The 19,758-nt window shown below is 39.3% G+C and overlaps 1 protein-coding gene across 2 annotated transcripts in view; it reads right to left on the bottom strand.

Annotated features, from left to right (window-relative positions):
* The window catches only part of FMN2 (formin 2), a 159,675-nt gene that overhangs the window by 1,755 nt on the left and 138,162 nt on the right, over positions 1 to 19,758 (bottom strand). For both annotated transcript variants that reach the window (XM_053382624.1, XM_053382625.1), the window contains 2 exons: positions 12,227 to 12,376; positions 377 to 458 (listed from right to left, as the gene is read on the bottom strand). In XM_053382624.1, the coding sequence (XP_053238599.1) occupies positions 377 to 458; positions 12,227 to 12,376 (232 nt within the window). The remainder of the gene's footprint in view (positions 1 to 376; positions 459 to 12,226; positions 12,377 to 19,758) is intronic.

The following is a 19,758-nucleotide window of genomic DNA, read 5'->3' as shown; positions in this document are numbered from 1 at the left end:
CATTTTAAATGAAAGGACATATTCTACTCCTGTAAAAACACACTGATTCCTGGGTTTGATTTAGAAGGCGATTGGGCCTTAGTTTGCCTACCCATGGTATAGGGACTCTGGGGTAATCCAAAGCCTTGTTGGAAAGGGGGTGATTTGAGTAAATTAAAGGAAATAAGGGAGGCGGCCATACAGAGATGGTTCCAAGAGGCAGCTCTAGGTATAAAGGGCATCAATGGAAAATGGGTAGAGTCATTAAGTGAGTTTCAACATTTTTTGTTTTACTGATGCTAAGAGGAAATGATGAGGATTTCTGCTCAGAAACCTTAACAGGAGGAGAACACTCATACATAGCAGGCACAAAAAAACTTAAGTGAACTATACTTACAATTCCAGAATCGTGCTTTTGTTTTATATTGTAAAGAGATTTCCCCTTTTTCTGTCTACATACTTCTTCAGCTTCTTTTAGTCTGCAACACATTTAATTGATTCGCCAAATCAAAACCACTTGTGAAGGCTGAATAATACGTGAAGGACAGCTCAAGGACAATATTTTTCAACATACAATAATTCTGAGGGCTTGCAGAATATAAATGATAATCGATATTGCCAATAAAAGCCCATCTGCTGCAAGGAGACATGCAAACTGTAACAGTTGCTGTATGCAAATATGATATTCCTGAATGTACTGTTCTGTTGTACCTAATGCCCCATAGTTGAGAATAAGAATGATATACAAAGTTCCATTACATCTCTCATACTCTTTACAGTTTAAAGATCAGAACCAGTTCCCTTGGGTTTATTTATTGCTTTATATACTGTAGTTATCTGACAAGTGATTTCTGCATTAATTCCTTTGCCTAATGATTAAATTTATTCTAAGAAACTCTTGAAATTGTTGATCATAAATCACAATGCATTTTTGGAGGTTGAATCTGAACCTGTTTTACTGTAGAACATAATTCCACTTCTGACAGGAATTCTCCATTAACAACCCAATTGGGTCACTAGAGCCCCATAACTTTATTGTTAAAAACCCAGCATCAGCAGTCCATAAAGAAAATGATGGTTCTAACATGAGAAAACAACAACAACAACAACAGCAACAATATAAAAAGAAAACGAGAAATAATTGCTATATTTATTTAACTTATTTCATAAAATTTATACACCTCTTAATTTTTAAAAAACCTCAAAGTGGTTTACAAAAAGATAAAACTGAGAAAAATTCACAACCATACTTTAAAACATATAGAAGTTAACATACCAAAACAGTTTAAAATTACCTCAACTTTCAAAGAACTTGTGTAGGCTTGTCTAAACAAGAATGTTTATTGCTCTCCAGTTTTATGTTTAGGAGGCCATTACTATGACAAGGATATCAGATCCCCAGAAGATCACTTTTGAATGATATTTTGAACATTCTCATTTTCAAAAACATCTTTGAATATGAACATTTTATTGAGCCTTGGGGGGAAAACTCAGCATCTAAACCAGATGTGGACTACAATTCCCACCAGCCCTAGCCAGCATGACCAATGGTCAGGGATTATGGGTGCTGTAGTCCACACTACCTGCAGGGTACCACATTGGCTATCCCTGATCTAAACAGAAAAACAAGAACAGTTGAAATATGTAATTAAAAGTGAGCTACTTGATAGTTCTCACATTGTTTCTATGTCCTTAGCTTGTTTGTCATTACATTGTCCAACTTGCCTTTTCTATAATCCTGAGGACTATAATTTTAAAAGAAGTCAGAATTCACATGAATAAAAAAGGAGCCTATGGCATGCTTTATGCTATGTACGGGAGGCAGGCTGTCCTCCCCTGAGTAACGATATATCATGCTAATCTCTCTACAGCATCCTTACCATCTTTTCTGCTTCAGGTTTATTGTTCTCATGAGAAGAACTCCTTTGCTTTGGCTGCCATACCAGACTTTCCAGACAATTGTTTTTCTTACTTACAAGCTCGTTTATTCAGATATGTAAGCAAGTGGTTAACAGTTGTAGGGAAAGAACAGAGCATTTCAGGAGACAGCATGGCTGGGTACTAGCACTCCTGGAAGCTGTCTGAGACTAGTTTAGATGGAAAAATCTGCAGGCTGGTCCAACACATACACAAAGAAAATATAAAAAAACTGCAGCAGAGAAGTTATTGTTCTGATTCCCTCCAAACAGCAGTGTGGTAAAGTGGGCCAATTGAATATAAGTTATCGTCTTAGATGGGCTCTCACCACAGACTGAAATATTAAAAGGGCCCAAAGCCAGAAATAGAAAATAAGTGACCCTATCAATGAAAAGCTGTATTGTATATGCGTACCTCAGTGCCAAACAAGGTATGGCCTAAACGAAAGGAACTCAAATATTCTCATGTTGCTATTTTGCTTGTGGTTGTTTCACATTTTATAGCTGTTGTCATTATTATTATTATTATTATTATTATTATTATTATTATTATATTGGAGCTGGTTTTCATATTGTTTTGTGAACCACCTAAGCAGCTCTGATAGGGTAAAAAGAGATTTTATAGAAAGTAGTAAATCAATAGTTCCAGTGTGCGGAAAAGTATGTGAAGCTTCACAACATCATCACCCCTCCACTGCCCCCTATTGTGATGACTAGAACTCCAGATGTGCTGGGCAGGACCAGAAAAGGAATGGGCAGGAGGAGTCACAGGTGCCCACATGGCAAGATATGTGAGTTCCACATAGAAGTGACACTTGCACCTCTTGACCGGGTGATGGTATGGAAGTATCTGCTTGGTGACCCATGTGCAAGTCCTACAAATGGAAGCACAAGTCATCATTTCCCAGAATGTGTGACGTGGCTCTAACATTCAATCCTGTAGTGATTTAGAAGACCACCCCATAATATAAAATCACCTCAACCAACGGAAATTGTTTTGATAGTAATCAAGTACAACTTGCACCAAACAAATCATCGTGGAGGAATACCTGGGAATAAAACCCAAGTTTCTTTCCAAAATCCCAATGGACCTAGAGGAAATGGCCTAGTTTCCTCATTATATTGAACTATCATGTTTCAAGTATTCTTCTGCACACAGGCCAGCAGAATTCCTGCCACCACTCACTGGCTGTTGTCTACCAGGGGGTAGATTGGAAATGTCTCACAGTTCTCACTTTTTACTTCCTGTAAAAATGTGCTTGTGGCTCCTGTCTCCAAGCACACCTTTCCTACATGTGGGACATGTCACCATTTATCAACACTGCCCCTAAGTGTACCCAAGCACACATGACCACAGGTGACATGCCATTGCCACCTCATCTGTTTCTCCCCTGATTCTATAGGGTCAAAAATTGGGATTATTCCCTATGGATATTTGGCATTTCCTGAACATTATGGGTTATTCCTCACAAGGACGTTTGAATTTAATATTTATTATTGTCTAGGGCTGGATAGGAAGAGTAAACTGTTTTGGTTCTTTTTACATTATCTGGTTTATTCTTCATACCTTTCATTTCCAATATTAATTAATTAAGTTTTAAAAGTATTTTAACCCAGGTGTTACTGCATGCTTCTGACAATCTTTCCCCTGTGTGCCAGACTGCACTTTGATGCTACATACTTAGCCGAACAAGAAATTAAGGTAGAAACTAGCTGAACTCTACTTGTAACTTGGGAATTAGCTGCTAATTGCCCCCTCCCTGGTTGAAAATTAACATGCACCTCATGTGTGTGTGTCATACTATAATTTTTTAAAAAATTTAGCTGGTTACCAGGCATGTGGTTCAAAAGATTTTCCAATTCTGTCCTTGAATAAAGTGTGGATAGATAGCAGAGGGTTAACCTAAACAAAGGGAACTGTTCCTTGTTTCCATCATAATTAAGTTGTTTTCCCCCCAGCACTTTTACCTCTCTATCCTTCTTATTTATTGTCAGGCAAATGTATACAAAATGTTCACTATGATTAAGTCTGAAAACAGTTTGCAAGATGAATAAGATAGATACAGGGAAAAGAAACCAGACATTCCTGCAGAATCATTTTATCTATCTTCTACACCAAACACTAGACTGATCATGGGCTTATCATGAGAGAATTTCTCCCATCATTCAACCCAGTGAGAAAGAAAGCCACTTCCCTGCCACTAAGCATTAATAATTTTGTCTAAAGAAGTATCTCTGGTAGACAGATTCATTTCCTACTGGCTCCAAGTTGGCTTGGTGCAGATACCTTTACACTTTGCCAGAGTCTAGTAGTACATGACTAATTTAAACAGACTGACAAGGCTGGAATGTTCATGCATTTGGTAGTTGAAGTGGTCACGACAAGCCTTCCAACAATAAGCTAAGGAGTAGCTAACATTACTCTTTAAAAAAAAACATACTTCCAGGATCATAGCATCAAATTTATCTACTTATTAATTCAGTACTTTCTGGAATAATAAGAATAATAATAATAGAATCCAACCACTGCAATTTCAAAACACAGCATGGTTTCTATTTCCTTTTTAAAATGATGGCTTAAAACATTCTGCATTGATTTCTCAGGATTTCTGATGGCAGATTACTCTTCACATTTGTAGATGGGTATTGAAGATTTGCTTTTAAATTTAGATCCACTGTACTTACACCCACTTTCATATCCTTAGAATAGAACTTTTATTCACTAACATTAGCCACACTAGTAACATCAAGGGTTGCTTCCATGCCATGATTCTTCACCTTTTTTGCTGTTTACTAATCAGTGGCAATTGTCCATCATGGAGAACATTTCCTTCACTGATGCTATAAAATTACTTGGCACTGTAGCTTGACCTCCAGATCACCTTGTATAAAACTTAATATAAGCATGAAGGTATCTCAGCATAGCAGCAACATTATTCCATCCCAAATAAAATCCTCAACATCTTCTATTGGGGTAAGATTGATCTACTTGCAATGGCCCATTCACATGATCCCTGAGTTAGAATCATAGAATCATAGAGTTGGAAGAGACCACAAGGGCCATCGAGTCCAACCCCCTGCCAAGCAGGAAACACCATCAGAGCTGAGTTATTTTGAGACAATAGTTGCCCTTGCCCTTCCATGTTGCCTCTCACACCAGAAGACAAAGATCAGATGTTCCAAGATTTTTATTTTCACTTTAAAGCAGCATTACTGAAAGGGAGAATCTAGCTTGGGAAAATGATGAGGGGGGAAAAGGATTAACACCTCCTCTCCCAGCACCCCTGCTCCAATATATTTCAGGCAACTCAGCAGCTTTTAAGCGTATATCAAAACATTGGAAGATCCAACTTTACATTTCCCATGTAACATGTAGTCTGTTCCCTGGATTTAAGAGGAAAGGGAGGTGGTGGCAGCGCACTGTCTGTGGGACCTGAAGTTATTGGGAGGAAGGGGGCTTTTTCTCCAGGCATCATGGACCAGACTAAAGAAGGGGCAGAAAGAACAGAAGAGCAAACTAGTCAGGAAAGGGGCATGAAAAGGGGTCTTGAGAGAAGCAAACACGTATACAGAAAGGAAAAGAAATGGTGAGGCAGAAATTACCACCAGCACAAGTGGCAGTGGCTATGAAAGGTTTAACTCTTGAGCCATATGAAGTTTCTCCTTTAAGCAGTTTTGAGGGTTAGGAACTTTGCCACTACCATTGATCTTGTTACTAAAACTCAAAGTGCACGGGCCCACCCTCCTAACCTTCCAGCCTCAAACAAACAAACAATTGCAATTCCCTTGTCTCTAGGTGTGTCATCATAAAGTCCAATTTGGTCCCTTCTATTCTGAAGGCTAACAAAAGATCCGTTAGCTTACTTGGAGAGGACGTGCCTCCTGCTACAAGATTAAATGCCCTTCTTTGGAAGAAGAAGACAGCTTACCGGCATGCTACTTCCTATGCAATACATAGCTACACAATGCCAGACTTTAAATCGTTCAACAGCAAGCTTTAAATCATCCTGCCGAGTAATCTGTAGGGAGACATACCAGTCTTTCTTCAGAGGGAGATCAATGAGCTGTGGAGACATATTGGCCAGGAATCTCTCCTTTCATCTAGATGTACAACATGACACACCAGGTGCCAGCTTAAGTGCTATTCTTGCAGGAATGGGCAACTTTTATAGCCAAGGAAGTCCAAGATGCATCTTAGGGTTTGAAAGTGTGGAAGTGGCTGCTAGTCTGAAACAACTGAATTGGATTTGAGAAACATAGCATCAAGAATTCAGATAACTTTACTTCAGTTTCTGTTTGTGATAAAATTTATAAGCTTTAGGCTTATTGTTTGCAATTTATTGGAATTTTCCACCGACTAAAACAATTTGGGGTGGGTGGGGGTGGGTCACAAACCTCCTTTATTTTAGCAAGCTGCAAAGGTTTATCTGTTGTTTTCGTTTTTCAGCTATGTAGAAACTCTTGCAAACATAAATTTATGCATAACTGGGGCTCCTTATATAAGGTAAGGGTGGGATCTGCCTGCACGCAGTGAAGGGGAAAGCCCTGCATCAAACTCAATGAATGAAGTGGGGAGTTCAATGTTACAGCAAGCATCACAAAACATTCTGGGTCTGCCCTTACGCCATATGGTAAAAAACTGACTCCACTGAAGTTACCAGAGCAGACCTGATGAGAAATGCCCATTGTGAAATCTGTCCGTTTATTCCTACTTTCTGTGTACTTTAACTGGTTACTGATCAATATGAAGGCCTGTCCTCTTACCCAAGTGTCACATACCAATATTGTGAATGGTCACGGTGCTTATAACTCTAACTGAAGCTCTAACTAAATTATCACAAACTGCCCTTTTTGGATTTTTTTTTTTTTACATTTCAGCTCCATCCTAATACACTGGTGTGAGTGGATAACTAAGGAAAACAATTCTAGCACCTGACGAAGTGGGCAATAGTCTATGAAAGCTTATGCCATTATATATTTATTAGTCTTTAAGGTGGTATGGGGAATTCTGTTGTTTCCATGGAGCGTAGCTACTGTTTAAAAAACAAGCAAGCAAGTATTTCCATTCTATCTATCTATCTATCTATCTATCTATCTATCTATCTATCATCTATCTATCTATCTATCTATCTATCTATCTATCTATCATCTATCTATCTATCTATCCATCTATCTATCTCCAGGGCAGCTCCATCTGGTACACAGGCTGAGACCCTATCTACCCGCGGACTGTCTCGCCAGAGTGGTGCATGCTCTGGTTATCTCTCACTTGGACTACTGCAATGTGCTGTATGTGGGGCTACCTTTGAAGGTGACCCGGAAAATACAACTAATCCAGAATGCAGCAGCTAGATTGGTGACTGGGAGCGGCCGCCGAGACCACATAACACTGGTCTTGAAAGACCTACATTGGCTCCCAGTACATTTCCGAGTACAATTCCAAGTGTTGGAGCTGACCTTTAAAGCCCTAAACGGCCTCGGTCCAGTATATCTGAAGGAGTGTCTCCGCCCCCATCATTCTACCTGGACACTGAGGTCCAGTGCCGAGGGCCTTCTGGCAGTTCCCTCACTGTGAGAAGTGAGGTTACAGGGAACCAGGCAGAGGACCTTCGGTAGTGGCACCCGCCCTGTGGAGCACCCTCCCACCAGATGTCAAAGAGAACAACAACTACCAGACTTTTAGAAGATATCTGAAGGCAGCCCTGTTTAGGGAAGCTTTTAATGTTTGATGCATGTCCCCAGCTGTCCAGAGTGGCTGGGGAAGCCCAGCCAGATGGGCAGGGTATAAATTATTATTATTATTATTATTATTATTATTATTATTATTATTATTATCTATTTTATATCTCACTCTTTATCACATGATCTCAGGATGAGGTACAGTGTAAAATCTACTAGCATACAAATACAGGGTTTTCCTTTACTTCCTAGCAGCAATTCTTGCATATTCATACTTTTTAAATTAGTTGCTGGGACCAACAGGATTGTATTTTAAAAGTCATGTACAGAGAAATGGAAGAGGCAGCTATAGGGTGATGATACACAGCTTTATTTTTGACTTTCCTTCCTTGGAGGTTTTTAAACAGAGGTTGGATGGCCATCTGTCAGGGATGCTTTAGCTGAGATTCCTGCATTGCAGTGGGTTGGTCTAGATGACTCTTGGGTCTCTTCCAGCTCTAAGATTCTATGATTCTATGAGTTAAGTGAAGCTGCGGAGGTTCTGAACTGGTGCCTAGATTTGATAATAGACTGGATGAGGGCCAATAAACTGAAACTGAATCCTGATCCAGTGGAGCCACTGAAGGACCCGGGAACTGATGCACAACCAGCTCTGGATTGGGACTGCATTCCCACCAGAGAGAGGAAGTTTGCAGCTTGATGGTATTTTAGATACAGCATTGTCAAGTGGCCCTGAAGAAGTCTCAGAAACTTCAACTAGTACAGAACACAGCTAGCAGAATTTTTACTGGTATGTGTACTCTAAATAAACAAACATACGTAGTATGCAATAAGCATCAAGCAGACCTGGCAACTGAGCAGTGCCAAAGCCTAAGAAATCCTGCCTCTTAGTTTCTGTCTCTCTCTTTACGTGTGTGTGTGTGTGTGTGTGTGTGTGTGTGTGTGTTTGTGTGTGTGTGTGTGTGTGTGTGTACACACACTGCTTAACCACTTAATTTACACCTAGAAGTCTCAACCAAAAGTCTTAAGAAGGCAGCTCTGAACTGTAGTTATAGCAACAGATAGAGAAGTAAATTCCTTGAAAGGTGATGCTTAGTTTCTTGAGCAACGGCCTCCATTACTGCCTAATTTCTTCCCTGAGGTCCTTCATGCCTCTTTGGCATTTTAGCCAAGGCTTGAACACCCCCACCCCCTCCTGCGTGTTCAACTAGAGATGGCAGTTGCAGCACTGAGAAAAATAATCTGTGCTTCTCCCAATGAAAAGAAAGACAGAGAGGGAATGCTTGTGCTTCTTTGGCAATGCCACCCTTCATGGGAACTTATGATAGGCTGCTCAGGAAGAAAACCTTCCAGTCCTTTCATTTCACACCCCACCTAAAACAAAAGTGGAATGGTAGCCGATGAAGGGGTTACAAAACCTTGGAATGAGCAATTAAGATTCCTGCCATCAGGTTGGAAGAACAAGTTGCTCTCTCATAGCCAGAAATCTCCCCAGTGAAGAATAGCAATGCCTAGTAAAAGAGCAGAGTGCAGTCACACTCCATAGCTGTCAATGCTGAGTTAAGTAAATCCTTGGATACCCTCATGTATTATGAATGGCTGGAATGCAACCCATTGTTCACAAAAGCAATATCTGGTTACTCAAAGATTCAGCACATACCACACTGGATTTTTTTAAAAAGAAGTTTGTATTCAAAATGAATTTCTGGAACACAGAGAAGGGTCAAAGGTTTCAGAGCAAAGTTAAAATATAGGCAGCAGGTGTAACATTTGGACATGCTGATGTCAATGGGAAGGCACCCAAGCCCTGCTAAAAATTGGTCTGGGATTCTCCTTGAACACGGAAAGATGTCACAACATTGATGCAATGAAGCAAAGCCTCAAGATTCAGCTCTGGTAAAAACTAATGCCATTCATTCTTTGCATCACATTACTGGAGTGAAACTGGAAGACCTCACAGATTTAAAGCAAATAAGAACTGAGTCCTTAAAAATACAAGCATAAGGAAACAGCTACAGACAAGCTTATTAGAAGTGCATTGTTGGAAGGAGTCTGAAAATAATAAATAATAAAACCAAATAAAATCAGTGCCATGGCTGATTCTCTGCACTTCAGTCATCTCTGGCAGTTGCTAACTCAGTCTTCTGGAGAGAAGATTTTGAAAACTCCTTGACTAACTTTTCTTCCCTTATGCTGACTAATTGCTAGTGTTTCTTGATTTCCAATTGAAATGGGTTTAGTTCCCTCTTTCCTTTAACAGCTTTAGTACAAAACTTTATCATTGTGGCTAATGTCAGAAAGATTTTGTTTTGACATTGTTTTGACATTTGACATTGTTTTGACAATGTCAGAAAGCTAAATTTATATTCTGTCTTTAATTATCTACTTTCTGTGGGACCAATATGCCTCCATAGCCAATGCTAATCTATGAAGGATACATTTTTTGTCATACTAAATAATCCAGAAGATGATTTGAATTGTGTGTCATCAAAACTCTCCAAAATTTTGAAGGATTCTGTTATTCTAGACAGATACTACATCATATCCACCAAACTCAATATAGCACCATCACAATATATTACAGCCATATTTTGCTAGAGGATTATTGATGTGATGATATCTTAGAGAATATGCCAATCAGATAAGTGTTTCTTTATAAAACTAAGGGTGACCCCATTAAGGCCAGAAGTTAAGAGTTCTTGATCAATCCTCCTCTTTAATGTATGTTGTGAATGACATGAACTGAGAATCTTCCTGAAAGCAGTAGCTTCACGCCATTTAAGAGTGCTGTCCGTGGTTGGTTGGTGCTGATGCAGTCAGGCAGCAGTGCTGGAACTTAGTTCCATGCCTGACAAATTCCCAATGTCCAAAAATATAAATAGGGGCTGTTGTTTTTGTGAGTGAAACAAAGAAGCATAACCAAATAGTAGTACAAGGTGCAAAAGAGTAACCATTCCCTTAAGGCTAGATTGAAGGTAAGTCTTACACACGTAAATGACATATGCTATTTTTTATTGAGTATTCAAGCAGCATTTCAGATTATATAACATGAATCAGTTACTATTATGGGTGGGCACTGTCTGGCTATTCAGGCTTAATGATGAGTGTGCGGAAAATAAGACAGCAATAATCTTTGGCATGACACTTGCATTGTTTTTCCATTTGGTGGCCAATCAACCTACCCAGCCAGCACATGGGTCTGTTTTAAAGACTTTGCTGTGGATATAATTGGTCACCATATTTAGGGCTGGGAAGAAATTTGCCTGCAAACAAATTGAGTCCATTTGGGATTTTTATTCCTCATAGCAATCATCACAACTATTGGTGGATAAGGCATTGGGTTAAATACTCTAGTGGCAGTTCTGGGTGGCAGTCCTGTCCTGAAGCCTATAGGGGAGCAGACAGGACATAGGACTTCCATGTGGTAGCCTGGGAGGCCAGCTTAGCTGATTCACGTCTTAAGATGGCCCTTAACCCAGGCACAACCTTGAAAACCTCAGGATGAACACCCAGTGCCTAAGCCTAAGCCTACATACACCTGTAATCAAAGTTGTGGCTATTTGCAACCCTGGAATATTCTTGTGTCTGTTTGTATTGTGTCCGAAACATGGGGAAGCCAGTTCTGGCCAGACTTTACTCACCAAGAGAACTTTGCAGTTGACCCTAGGTCATCTTGCAGGCATAGGGCTGTGCACAAAAGGCACCAACCTTCCCACACTGGGTGTATTGGGGGAGTGGGATAGAATGAATCTTGCCTTCTCCAATTAAGACTAAGGTAGTTTATGACAGTAAAATATAATAAATCACACAATCATAAATAACAATAATACAATCTCACCCATAATATCATTGTATTCCAGCCTAAAAACCTCCAATGACTTGCAGAAAAGGCAATATCTAAAACATTCATAGCAAATATGAACGTTTATTAAATTGCGGATTGAATGCCACAGCTTCAGAGCTAGTGCAGTAAATGCTCCACCTCCGCTACACTGCTCTTAATGATGAGTACCTGGGTAGGGTTTCTCCTACCAACGTTGGCAAGTGCTTCTGTAGAGAGAGAGTCAATCTTCCCATGCAGTTCCCAGGCCATTCAGCAGGGATAGGGAAGCTGTGGCTTTCTAGAATTTCTGGGATTCAATGTCCATTGGTCTCAGTCAGAATGGCCCAATGGTCAAGGATGGAAGTTGTAGTCCAACAACATCTGGAGGGCCACGGGTTTCCCATGTCTACCATTAAGGGTTGGGGTCATAAATTTCAATTAGGTCAACTAGCAGGCTGTGCAACTGTTGCAAGATTGGCTAAATGTGTTTTTATTTTCTCATCAAATGAAGAAACTTGTCTGCAGCATTTTGCAACATATGTAGTTACCCATATAATTTTTTAAAATGACAGAAGTGGAGCTACAAAACCTAAAAATGTGCAACAGCAGATTGTCTAGTATAGCATGAGAAGAGATATTACATTCTTGAGCAGCAAACAGGAGAACATGTGATGACTTTGTAGCAATCACTTAAATATTGGAAGTTAAGAATTTATGATCCATTATTATCATGACGTTTGAACAGTAAACAGATATGTACAATTTTATACATTTTCCTTTTGTATATAATATTAATAATTTAAAAGTAATCAAAAATCAAGAAACCTACCTTTCTTGCAAAATGAGCTTATTTTCCTTCTTCCAGAACTCTTTAAAATCAGAACTGAATTCATGCCAAATGCTGAAGAAGGCATTTAGTGATACCTCCTTCTCACTCATTTTTGGTTTCATGCAGAAATATGCTGCAGTCTCCAAAAAGCTGTTGAAATAAACAAAGAGGGCAACTATTTCATTAGCAACAATGAGAGACAGTCTCTATCTATCATACATGGCTGATAGTACTGGTAAATAAACTGATACCTATCACAAACATAGTCCTAACTCTTCTATTTTCATATTCTGTACTGAATCTGTTTAGAAAACCTGGGGTCTGGTGTTTCTCATATATGTTTCATTATGTGGTCAAAGCTTCTTTCATTTTTTCAACCCAAAAATCAATTGTTCAAAGCCAAGAAAACCAGACTATCGTAACTGTTGATGTATCACTTTTTCATTGCATTTCAATCATTTTCCAAAACATGTCGTTGCAGAACTGACTATTGCAGTTCCTGAGCAAATTTAAAGAAATTACTATGAAATAAAGATAAATGTCTTAAACTGATGAAGCCCAATGATAGGCAGAAAATCTTTGAATTAATAACAGTGACACAGGCATAGCTTTAGAACATTGTAAATCTCTTTCGTTGAACTACATACACACAGTGATTTGTCAGTACGGAAGACAACCTAATTGGTGAATCAAACATATGGAATTTTGGATTGTGGGAATTCCAAAGCAATCTTGCCCCATGGAAAGGGGAGGTTTGCAGCAACAGCTGGGAACAATCTGGAGGGGAATCCAGAACTTATCCCTTTCTTGGACTGGAAGAGGGTGGCGGGGTTTGCTTGCAGAATTTTGCATGCTACATATGTGTGTATGCATGGTTGTCATAAGGCAAGAAACTTCATAACCTGTGTATCATCTTTGAGAAGGTCTTATCCTATGTACCACTAAATGTTGTTATCAGAAATGGCCCTGAAATTTTTCTTTTTCTCTGAATAAGAAATGGCAAATATCAGTTTGCATGATACCAGAAGAAGCTGGCCAGTGAAGAGAAAGCCTGTGACAAGTTGCTGAGCTTCACAAACCCACCAGCAGACACAGCCCAAACTTGCTTGGTAATTGTGTAAAAGGGAACTGACATTGATGCCCAAACATGCACACAAACGAATGTTTAAAGCTGCATCTATTATTTCCAGACTTCACAAGTTGTGCACATTATACATGCAGCAATCACGTTTGCCATATAAAGTCTGGTGCTGTCCTAGGAATGGGATGATAGCATCACAAAACAACACCAAGTTTACCCAAGGATGCACAAGATTAAAAGCATCACATTCAAAGCAGCCTTTCCAGGCACTATGTCTAAATGTAAGATAACAATAAGCCATAATTCTCTATCTGAAGCCTTTTCAACAATTAGGAAGCCAGACTAGATTGAAACTCCCACAAATAAATGCTCAATGAGTTTGATAAATAGAAGTAACATTTACTGGAGACGTGAAGGCTTTGGTTAAGAATACTACGGGATCAAAGGAGGCAAGACAGGCTTTTACACTGATCACTGTTAATCTTGCTGGGAAAGGACAGAAAGCTGATTCAGTAACACAGAGACATTTAACTCCTAGCAGAATCCCTTTATCTAAACAGCTACAAGTAATACTCAAGTACTCAGCTAGATCACTTCTACGACAGTGGATATATTTGTAAAATGCAAAAATGTCAGAAACTGGCACATAGTCAAAAATAATATACAACTATCACTTATATACAAATATGGAGAATATGAGCTGCAATACAAGTAGGCTTAAAACCAGGACTCCTGAGGAATTAAGTTGTTTATCAAGCACAGGAAAGTTGCATTCAAAATAATCATTTGTACTGAGAAAGTTTCCCATATATGGTAGTTGAAAGATCCCTACAGAACTCATTTATTTTTTTAAAAGAAAATAGATGGGTGAATACAAGGTTTGGCATGTTATCTCCCATGCCCTTTCGTAACAAGAAGATTCTAAAATACACTGAGGGCAAAGATCATAGCCTTGTACTTGGAGAGAGAGGGGGGGGGGAGAGAATGATGCATTGTTTTCTTTTCATAAGGTTTGTAGCATTTTAAATTACAACTTTTATAGCTGAAAGACTACATATTTACAGCAACAAAACTACAACTCATGTTCTTTGTATTCTGTGTTATCTTATCAGGCTCTCACTCTTTCACACACATATATAATACATACAGTAGGTGAAAGAATAACCATAAGGAGTTTGTTACTAATTTTTCATACTTTTCATATGTATATGGAGCTCTGCATTTTCAGGGATAGAGGATCATTAGTTATTTGGTTTTTATTTATATATTTGTTTGATTGAAGCTTATTGTCAACTGCTTTAGGACCCTTTCTGAGGGGACCTTTTCTTGATCTAAGTACATAAGTAAGTAGTCTCTCTCTCTCTCTCTCTCTCTCTCTCTCTCTCTCTCTGTGTGTGTGTGTGTGTGTGTGTGAGAGAGAGAGAGAGAGAGATTTTAGAGGTGTTAAATAGAAACTTCTTCCTAATGTCCAGAACTTGAAGTTTTACTGGACGTGAAAATAAAAATGGGGATTCTTAAAATAATAATAGATGTGTAAATGAAACCGTCTTTCGTTACCCAATTTTTTCTTGTGACAAGATCTCTTCAAAGTCCCACTCAAATCAACAAAATTTGAACATTTTAAAAAGGCAAACTTGGGGATGAAAGAGAAGTAGTGATTTACCAGATACAGGGACCATAAAAATAGGACCCACTGGAGCATAAGCTGTGACTCTGTGCTCAGTGGAAATGCTGCAATTAGAGAACAAAACCGACAGTCAAAACTCCACAGTCCTAGTCATGGGTTTCTTAATTACAACGTCACTTTGGTGAGGTCACAATGCTTCAGCACTTCGACTTCCTTATCAGCAAATTGGGAACACTTACTAATGAAGAGCGGTTTTTGTCAGGGTAGTGTATTGTTTGTAAAGCTCTTAGAGATGCTTATCTCAAGGGTGCCTGAGCAAAGAGTGCTGTTGTACCTATGCTTCCACCACTGGTGCAGAAATTGTGGGGGTGGGGGAGGTCGCTGTCAGGGATTAACAGAGGCTGCAAAGGTCAGCAGCTTTGCTTCAGCTAGCATGACTTTTCAATCCTACTTAAAAAACAAGTCATTGGTTGTTCACACTGCTGTTTTGTTTATGGAGGGCAGAGGCTAAATGTCTGCTACATGGATTTCAAAGTAGTTCAGATCCCCCACCAATTAAAGATTTAAATACCCTTAAATAAATAAAGATAGTAACTTATCCTTGATTAGGGCTATATATGGCTTCAGTTTTACACAACACAATCCTCATCAGAATAATATGATTGAACGCACCGGTAATTTACTACATACATATATATCCTGTCATTCAACAATTCAGGAGGTTAACTCTAGATTTTAATACTAAAATTTAACAATAAAATATGATGAAGAAAATATAACTAAAATAAGGAAATGCAAAACAAAACCCCATCGCCCCAAGTGAAACAATTTGTAAGAAACCAATGCCACAGAATCAGAGTCAGTTTGTTAAGATTGCATGAAAATATCCTAAACGATATCCCACAAACAGCAGGTCATGCAAACGCAATGTGCGGTATCTGATGCTGTCCCTTTCACTGAATGAGGATATCCATCAGTGGAACAGAGGAGGCAATTTTCTGTGATCCACCTGTCCCTCCCTAAATCTGCTCCAGAAAGTCAGCAGACTGTTCTACTGATGGATTTCTTCTGTCCGTGGAGGGGGCAGAACTGGATACCACCTAACAGAATAAACTTGGTACTGAAAAGGAAAAAGAGATTGAGTCAAATGAATTTCTCTGAGATGTGCTTTTCACAACCTGGGTACCTTCACACAAAAAAACACCATGTTCTGTCACCACTGTCAAAATCTTGAAGACTGGAGACACCTGAAGTAGGGCCTTCAGTTACACTTTAGCTTATATTTTTTGTACATCGCCTTGGGCATGTTTTGTGAAAAGACAATCCAAAATATTGGAAAAACATAATATTAAAAGCAAAATTAGGTCTACACATGCAGCAAAAGAATATTGTGCAGCTCCTCTCACTAGATGGTCCATTTCACACTATACATGGGAGAGTGCATCTTCCAGTGCTTTCCAAAAGAAACAAATATTTCTAGCTAGGCTGTCAGAGAGGAAGTTTCTAAGTATGTCTGGCCCCTGACATACACATTTTCCATATACAGAAAGATTTCTTAATGTGGGAACATCCAAATAAGGAATTGTTTTCCTTTTTCAGTCTAATGCAGACGTCCAGTGAGAGCCACCCTACAAGATTGTGCTGCATGTGTAGACTGTCTACCTCTTAAATCTATATAATACAAGAAGCTTGAAAAATTCTAAAGAAGTGGCTTTCAATGTCAATACTGACTTAATGATCAAAAGTTTCATATCGTGGCCATTCATTTATGGATTCAAAATGAAATTCTCAAATACTCTTCTGAATTTCAAAATTTGCAATTTCCAGCATGTTATCTTACATGATGTACACCTGAACACAACACTTAGAATATTCAGAGAACTGTTTTGTTTTGTTTTGTTGCTGTTCTGGTAACCAGAGACTTATTTTGTTGCTTGAGGTGTTACATATGGAGAGTGGGGCAGAGCCACCTGGTTCCATCTTGCTTTCTAGGAAGTCCCTTTCCATAGTAATGTAGCCATACTAGAGCACAGCGTTGTGCAAAAGAAGCGCCAGTGTTGTAGCACCAAAACAACAATAGCAAGTGTCATCATGCAACTGTGCATGTTTCAGTACTCCTCTTTGGAAAAGAGCAGTATCCCAAGGGAAATCTTTTTTTCTTTCACTGAAGTTTCCAGATCCTAAATTATGTCTCTCTTCTCCACCCCATTCCTTGAACACATTTCAAAATGAGTGTAAAATGGTGCCAACGAGGGTGGCAGGGTAGAGAATCAGATTAAAATTGAAATTAAATAATTAAATTGACAAATCAATTCCAAAGTTGCTTCTTATGCCAGCTATTACTTAACCCACAGACTACAAGAAATGTGGCTCAGAAATGTGTTCTAGGTTAGTATAATATGTCAGTCTATCGCTGATTCAAAGAACTTTGGCTACTGTAAATTCTCAGACAGTAACTGATGCAATATCAAAAGCAGTGGAGAAGTATAAATTTCCTGCCAATCAGATATTCCAAACAAAAGTGCAATCCCAGATATTCTATGGAATCCCGCTATGGGTCCAAGCATATAATAGTGATCTAAAAAAGATTCACTCCAGCTTTCTGAGACGTATTCTTGGACTCCCAACTGTGATCAAATATGAAACAATGTGTGCAGAAATAGGCATACACACAATGGAATATTGGGCCTGGTCCACCTCAATAAAGTACTGGTTACGCTGCCATTTTCGCTGCCCTCCATCAAGTCTGCTCGCTGATTTGCTCAAAGACTCCTACAAATCAAGATGGTATCAGTACCTCGAAAAAAAGATTGAATCTTTAGGCATCGAGCTGGAGCCCCTGTACAATTCTAATGAGCAATACATTTTCCATAATATCCTAACTAGACTAAAGGATGTCGAGAGGCAAAATATTATGGCAGCTGTAAACAAAATTTGTTCGCCCATATTCTATGATTTAAATATCTTAGATAACAGAGCCAATTACGTCACCAAATTAATAATTCCAGCCCAACGTAGGGCCTTTATGCTGGCCCGTTTGAATGTTTTTCCCTCAGCATTTGTCAGGGGAAGATATCAAAACATCCCCAGAAACAAGAGATTCTGCAGATGTTTTATGAATGTCCCGGACACGGTAGAGCACATTCTCTTTCAGTGCCCATTGTACAGTACGCTCCGTCAACGCGTGCTGTCCCCTCTTTTGGGTGGTCTGGAGCCCCAACAAGGTGAATGTGTGGGATTCTGCCTATCCGACGTTGACCAAAGGGTAACGGCGGGGGTAGCCGAGTTTTTGGTAGTAGCCCTCCAAGGAGCGGGTTAGCAAGGAAAACCACTGATTTTATATGTATATATATATATATGTATGTAGCCAACTGCTGCCTTTCTGTATATATCTCAAGGCTTTTATATGTTACTTTCTCTTTTATCGTTTTATTTGTATAATGCCTAATAAAGGTTTGAATAAGTAAGTAAGTAACTAGTGAATGAATCAAGTGTGCAGAAATCAAACGGTAGCATTTAGTCACTTATAGGAAACAACAGCAGAGTGTGTTTATATATCATCTAGCACTCAAAGAAGGAATATACTTGAATGTATTGAAAAGTACTGTGTGTGCAGCTCCAATAGTGAGGTGCATGTAATCAATAAATGGCATGACACGGTACGGAAATTATTGTCATTCACACACACATACATACCACAAACAACATAAAACACAGCATAGATGCAACTAAATGTGATTACTGGAAATAACATGGAATAAAAATTATGTGATCTAATCAAGAGTTCACTATTTAATTCTTTCTTTGCCCTAAGACAGGTATGAGGAATCATAACCTTTTTTGGATTTGAAATGAAAGCTCTCATGATAAATGTGCATATCAGTGTCTTCATTTACCTTTTCTCTCATGACTCCTGTTCTCCTCCAGTCAGATAGGGGTGCAATCAACAGAGATCAACCTCTTTACAATTTCACTTAAAACTGGAGACTGATTAAAAAGTGGAGATGAACAGAATACAAGTGACTGGCTGGAGTTTAAGACTAGGTAAAACAGAGTATAAATTGTAATGTTTTGTTATGTTTTTATATATGCTGGAAACCTCCCAGTGTGGCTGAGGCAACCAAGTCTTGTAGGGCTTGCGGCTGAAGAAGGAACAAAAAGGGTTTTCTTGTGTGAGTTTCTTGTGGCTGATTAGCTGCTTTCTCTGTGCAAAGGTCAGAGGGGGCAGGGCTTCTGTTGAGGTAGGGGATTAGCTGTGGGAGGAGCTTGTCAGTTTGATCCATCTTTTAGATTTAGGGGAGCTAGTCTCAAACATTTGTTGGGGGAGATATAGGTTTATTTGGGGGGATTTATTTGTCCTGTCTTCACGCTTTTTATGATGGAGGACCGCTGTAGTCACCCCCAACGACACCTTCTCAAGATGGAGGGTGAGGGAACAGCTGCAGTCGCCTGTGGTTCCTGCGCAATGTTTGCCATCTTGCCAAAGGTTGCAGGCAGCTTTACCTGCAGCAATTGCATGTTGATTGCCCTCTTAAAAGACAAAGTCCAGCAACTGGAGGAACGTGTAGCTACGCTCCAAAGAATTAGAGAGCTGGAGCTCTTCTTGGAAGCAACAGAGCACACCGTCTCCACCAAGGAGGAGACAGGGGACTCCCCTGAGAAGGAGGCTAATTCACCAACACAGGAGCCAGATATATGGAGAAACGTGACTCAAAGAAGTAGGAGGCCCAGGGTTCGCTCTGATTGTTTAGAAATACGCAATCGCTTTGAGGTCCTTTCCCCTAGCATGGAAGACGAAGAGCAGACTCCATTTGAGGATCTCTC

This window comes from Podarcis raffonei, chromosome 3, assembly GCF_027172205.1.
Source record: "Podarcis raffonei isolate rPodRaf1 chromosome 3, rPodRaf1.pri, whole genome shotgun sequence".
Classification (NCBI taxonomy): Eukaryota; Metazoa; Chordata; class Lepidosauria; order Squamata; family Lacertidae; genus Podarcis; species Podarcis raffonei.
The sequence above is the reverse complement of the archived record's forward strand: the minus strand, read 5'-3'. Positions and strand labels throughout refer to the sequence as shown.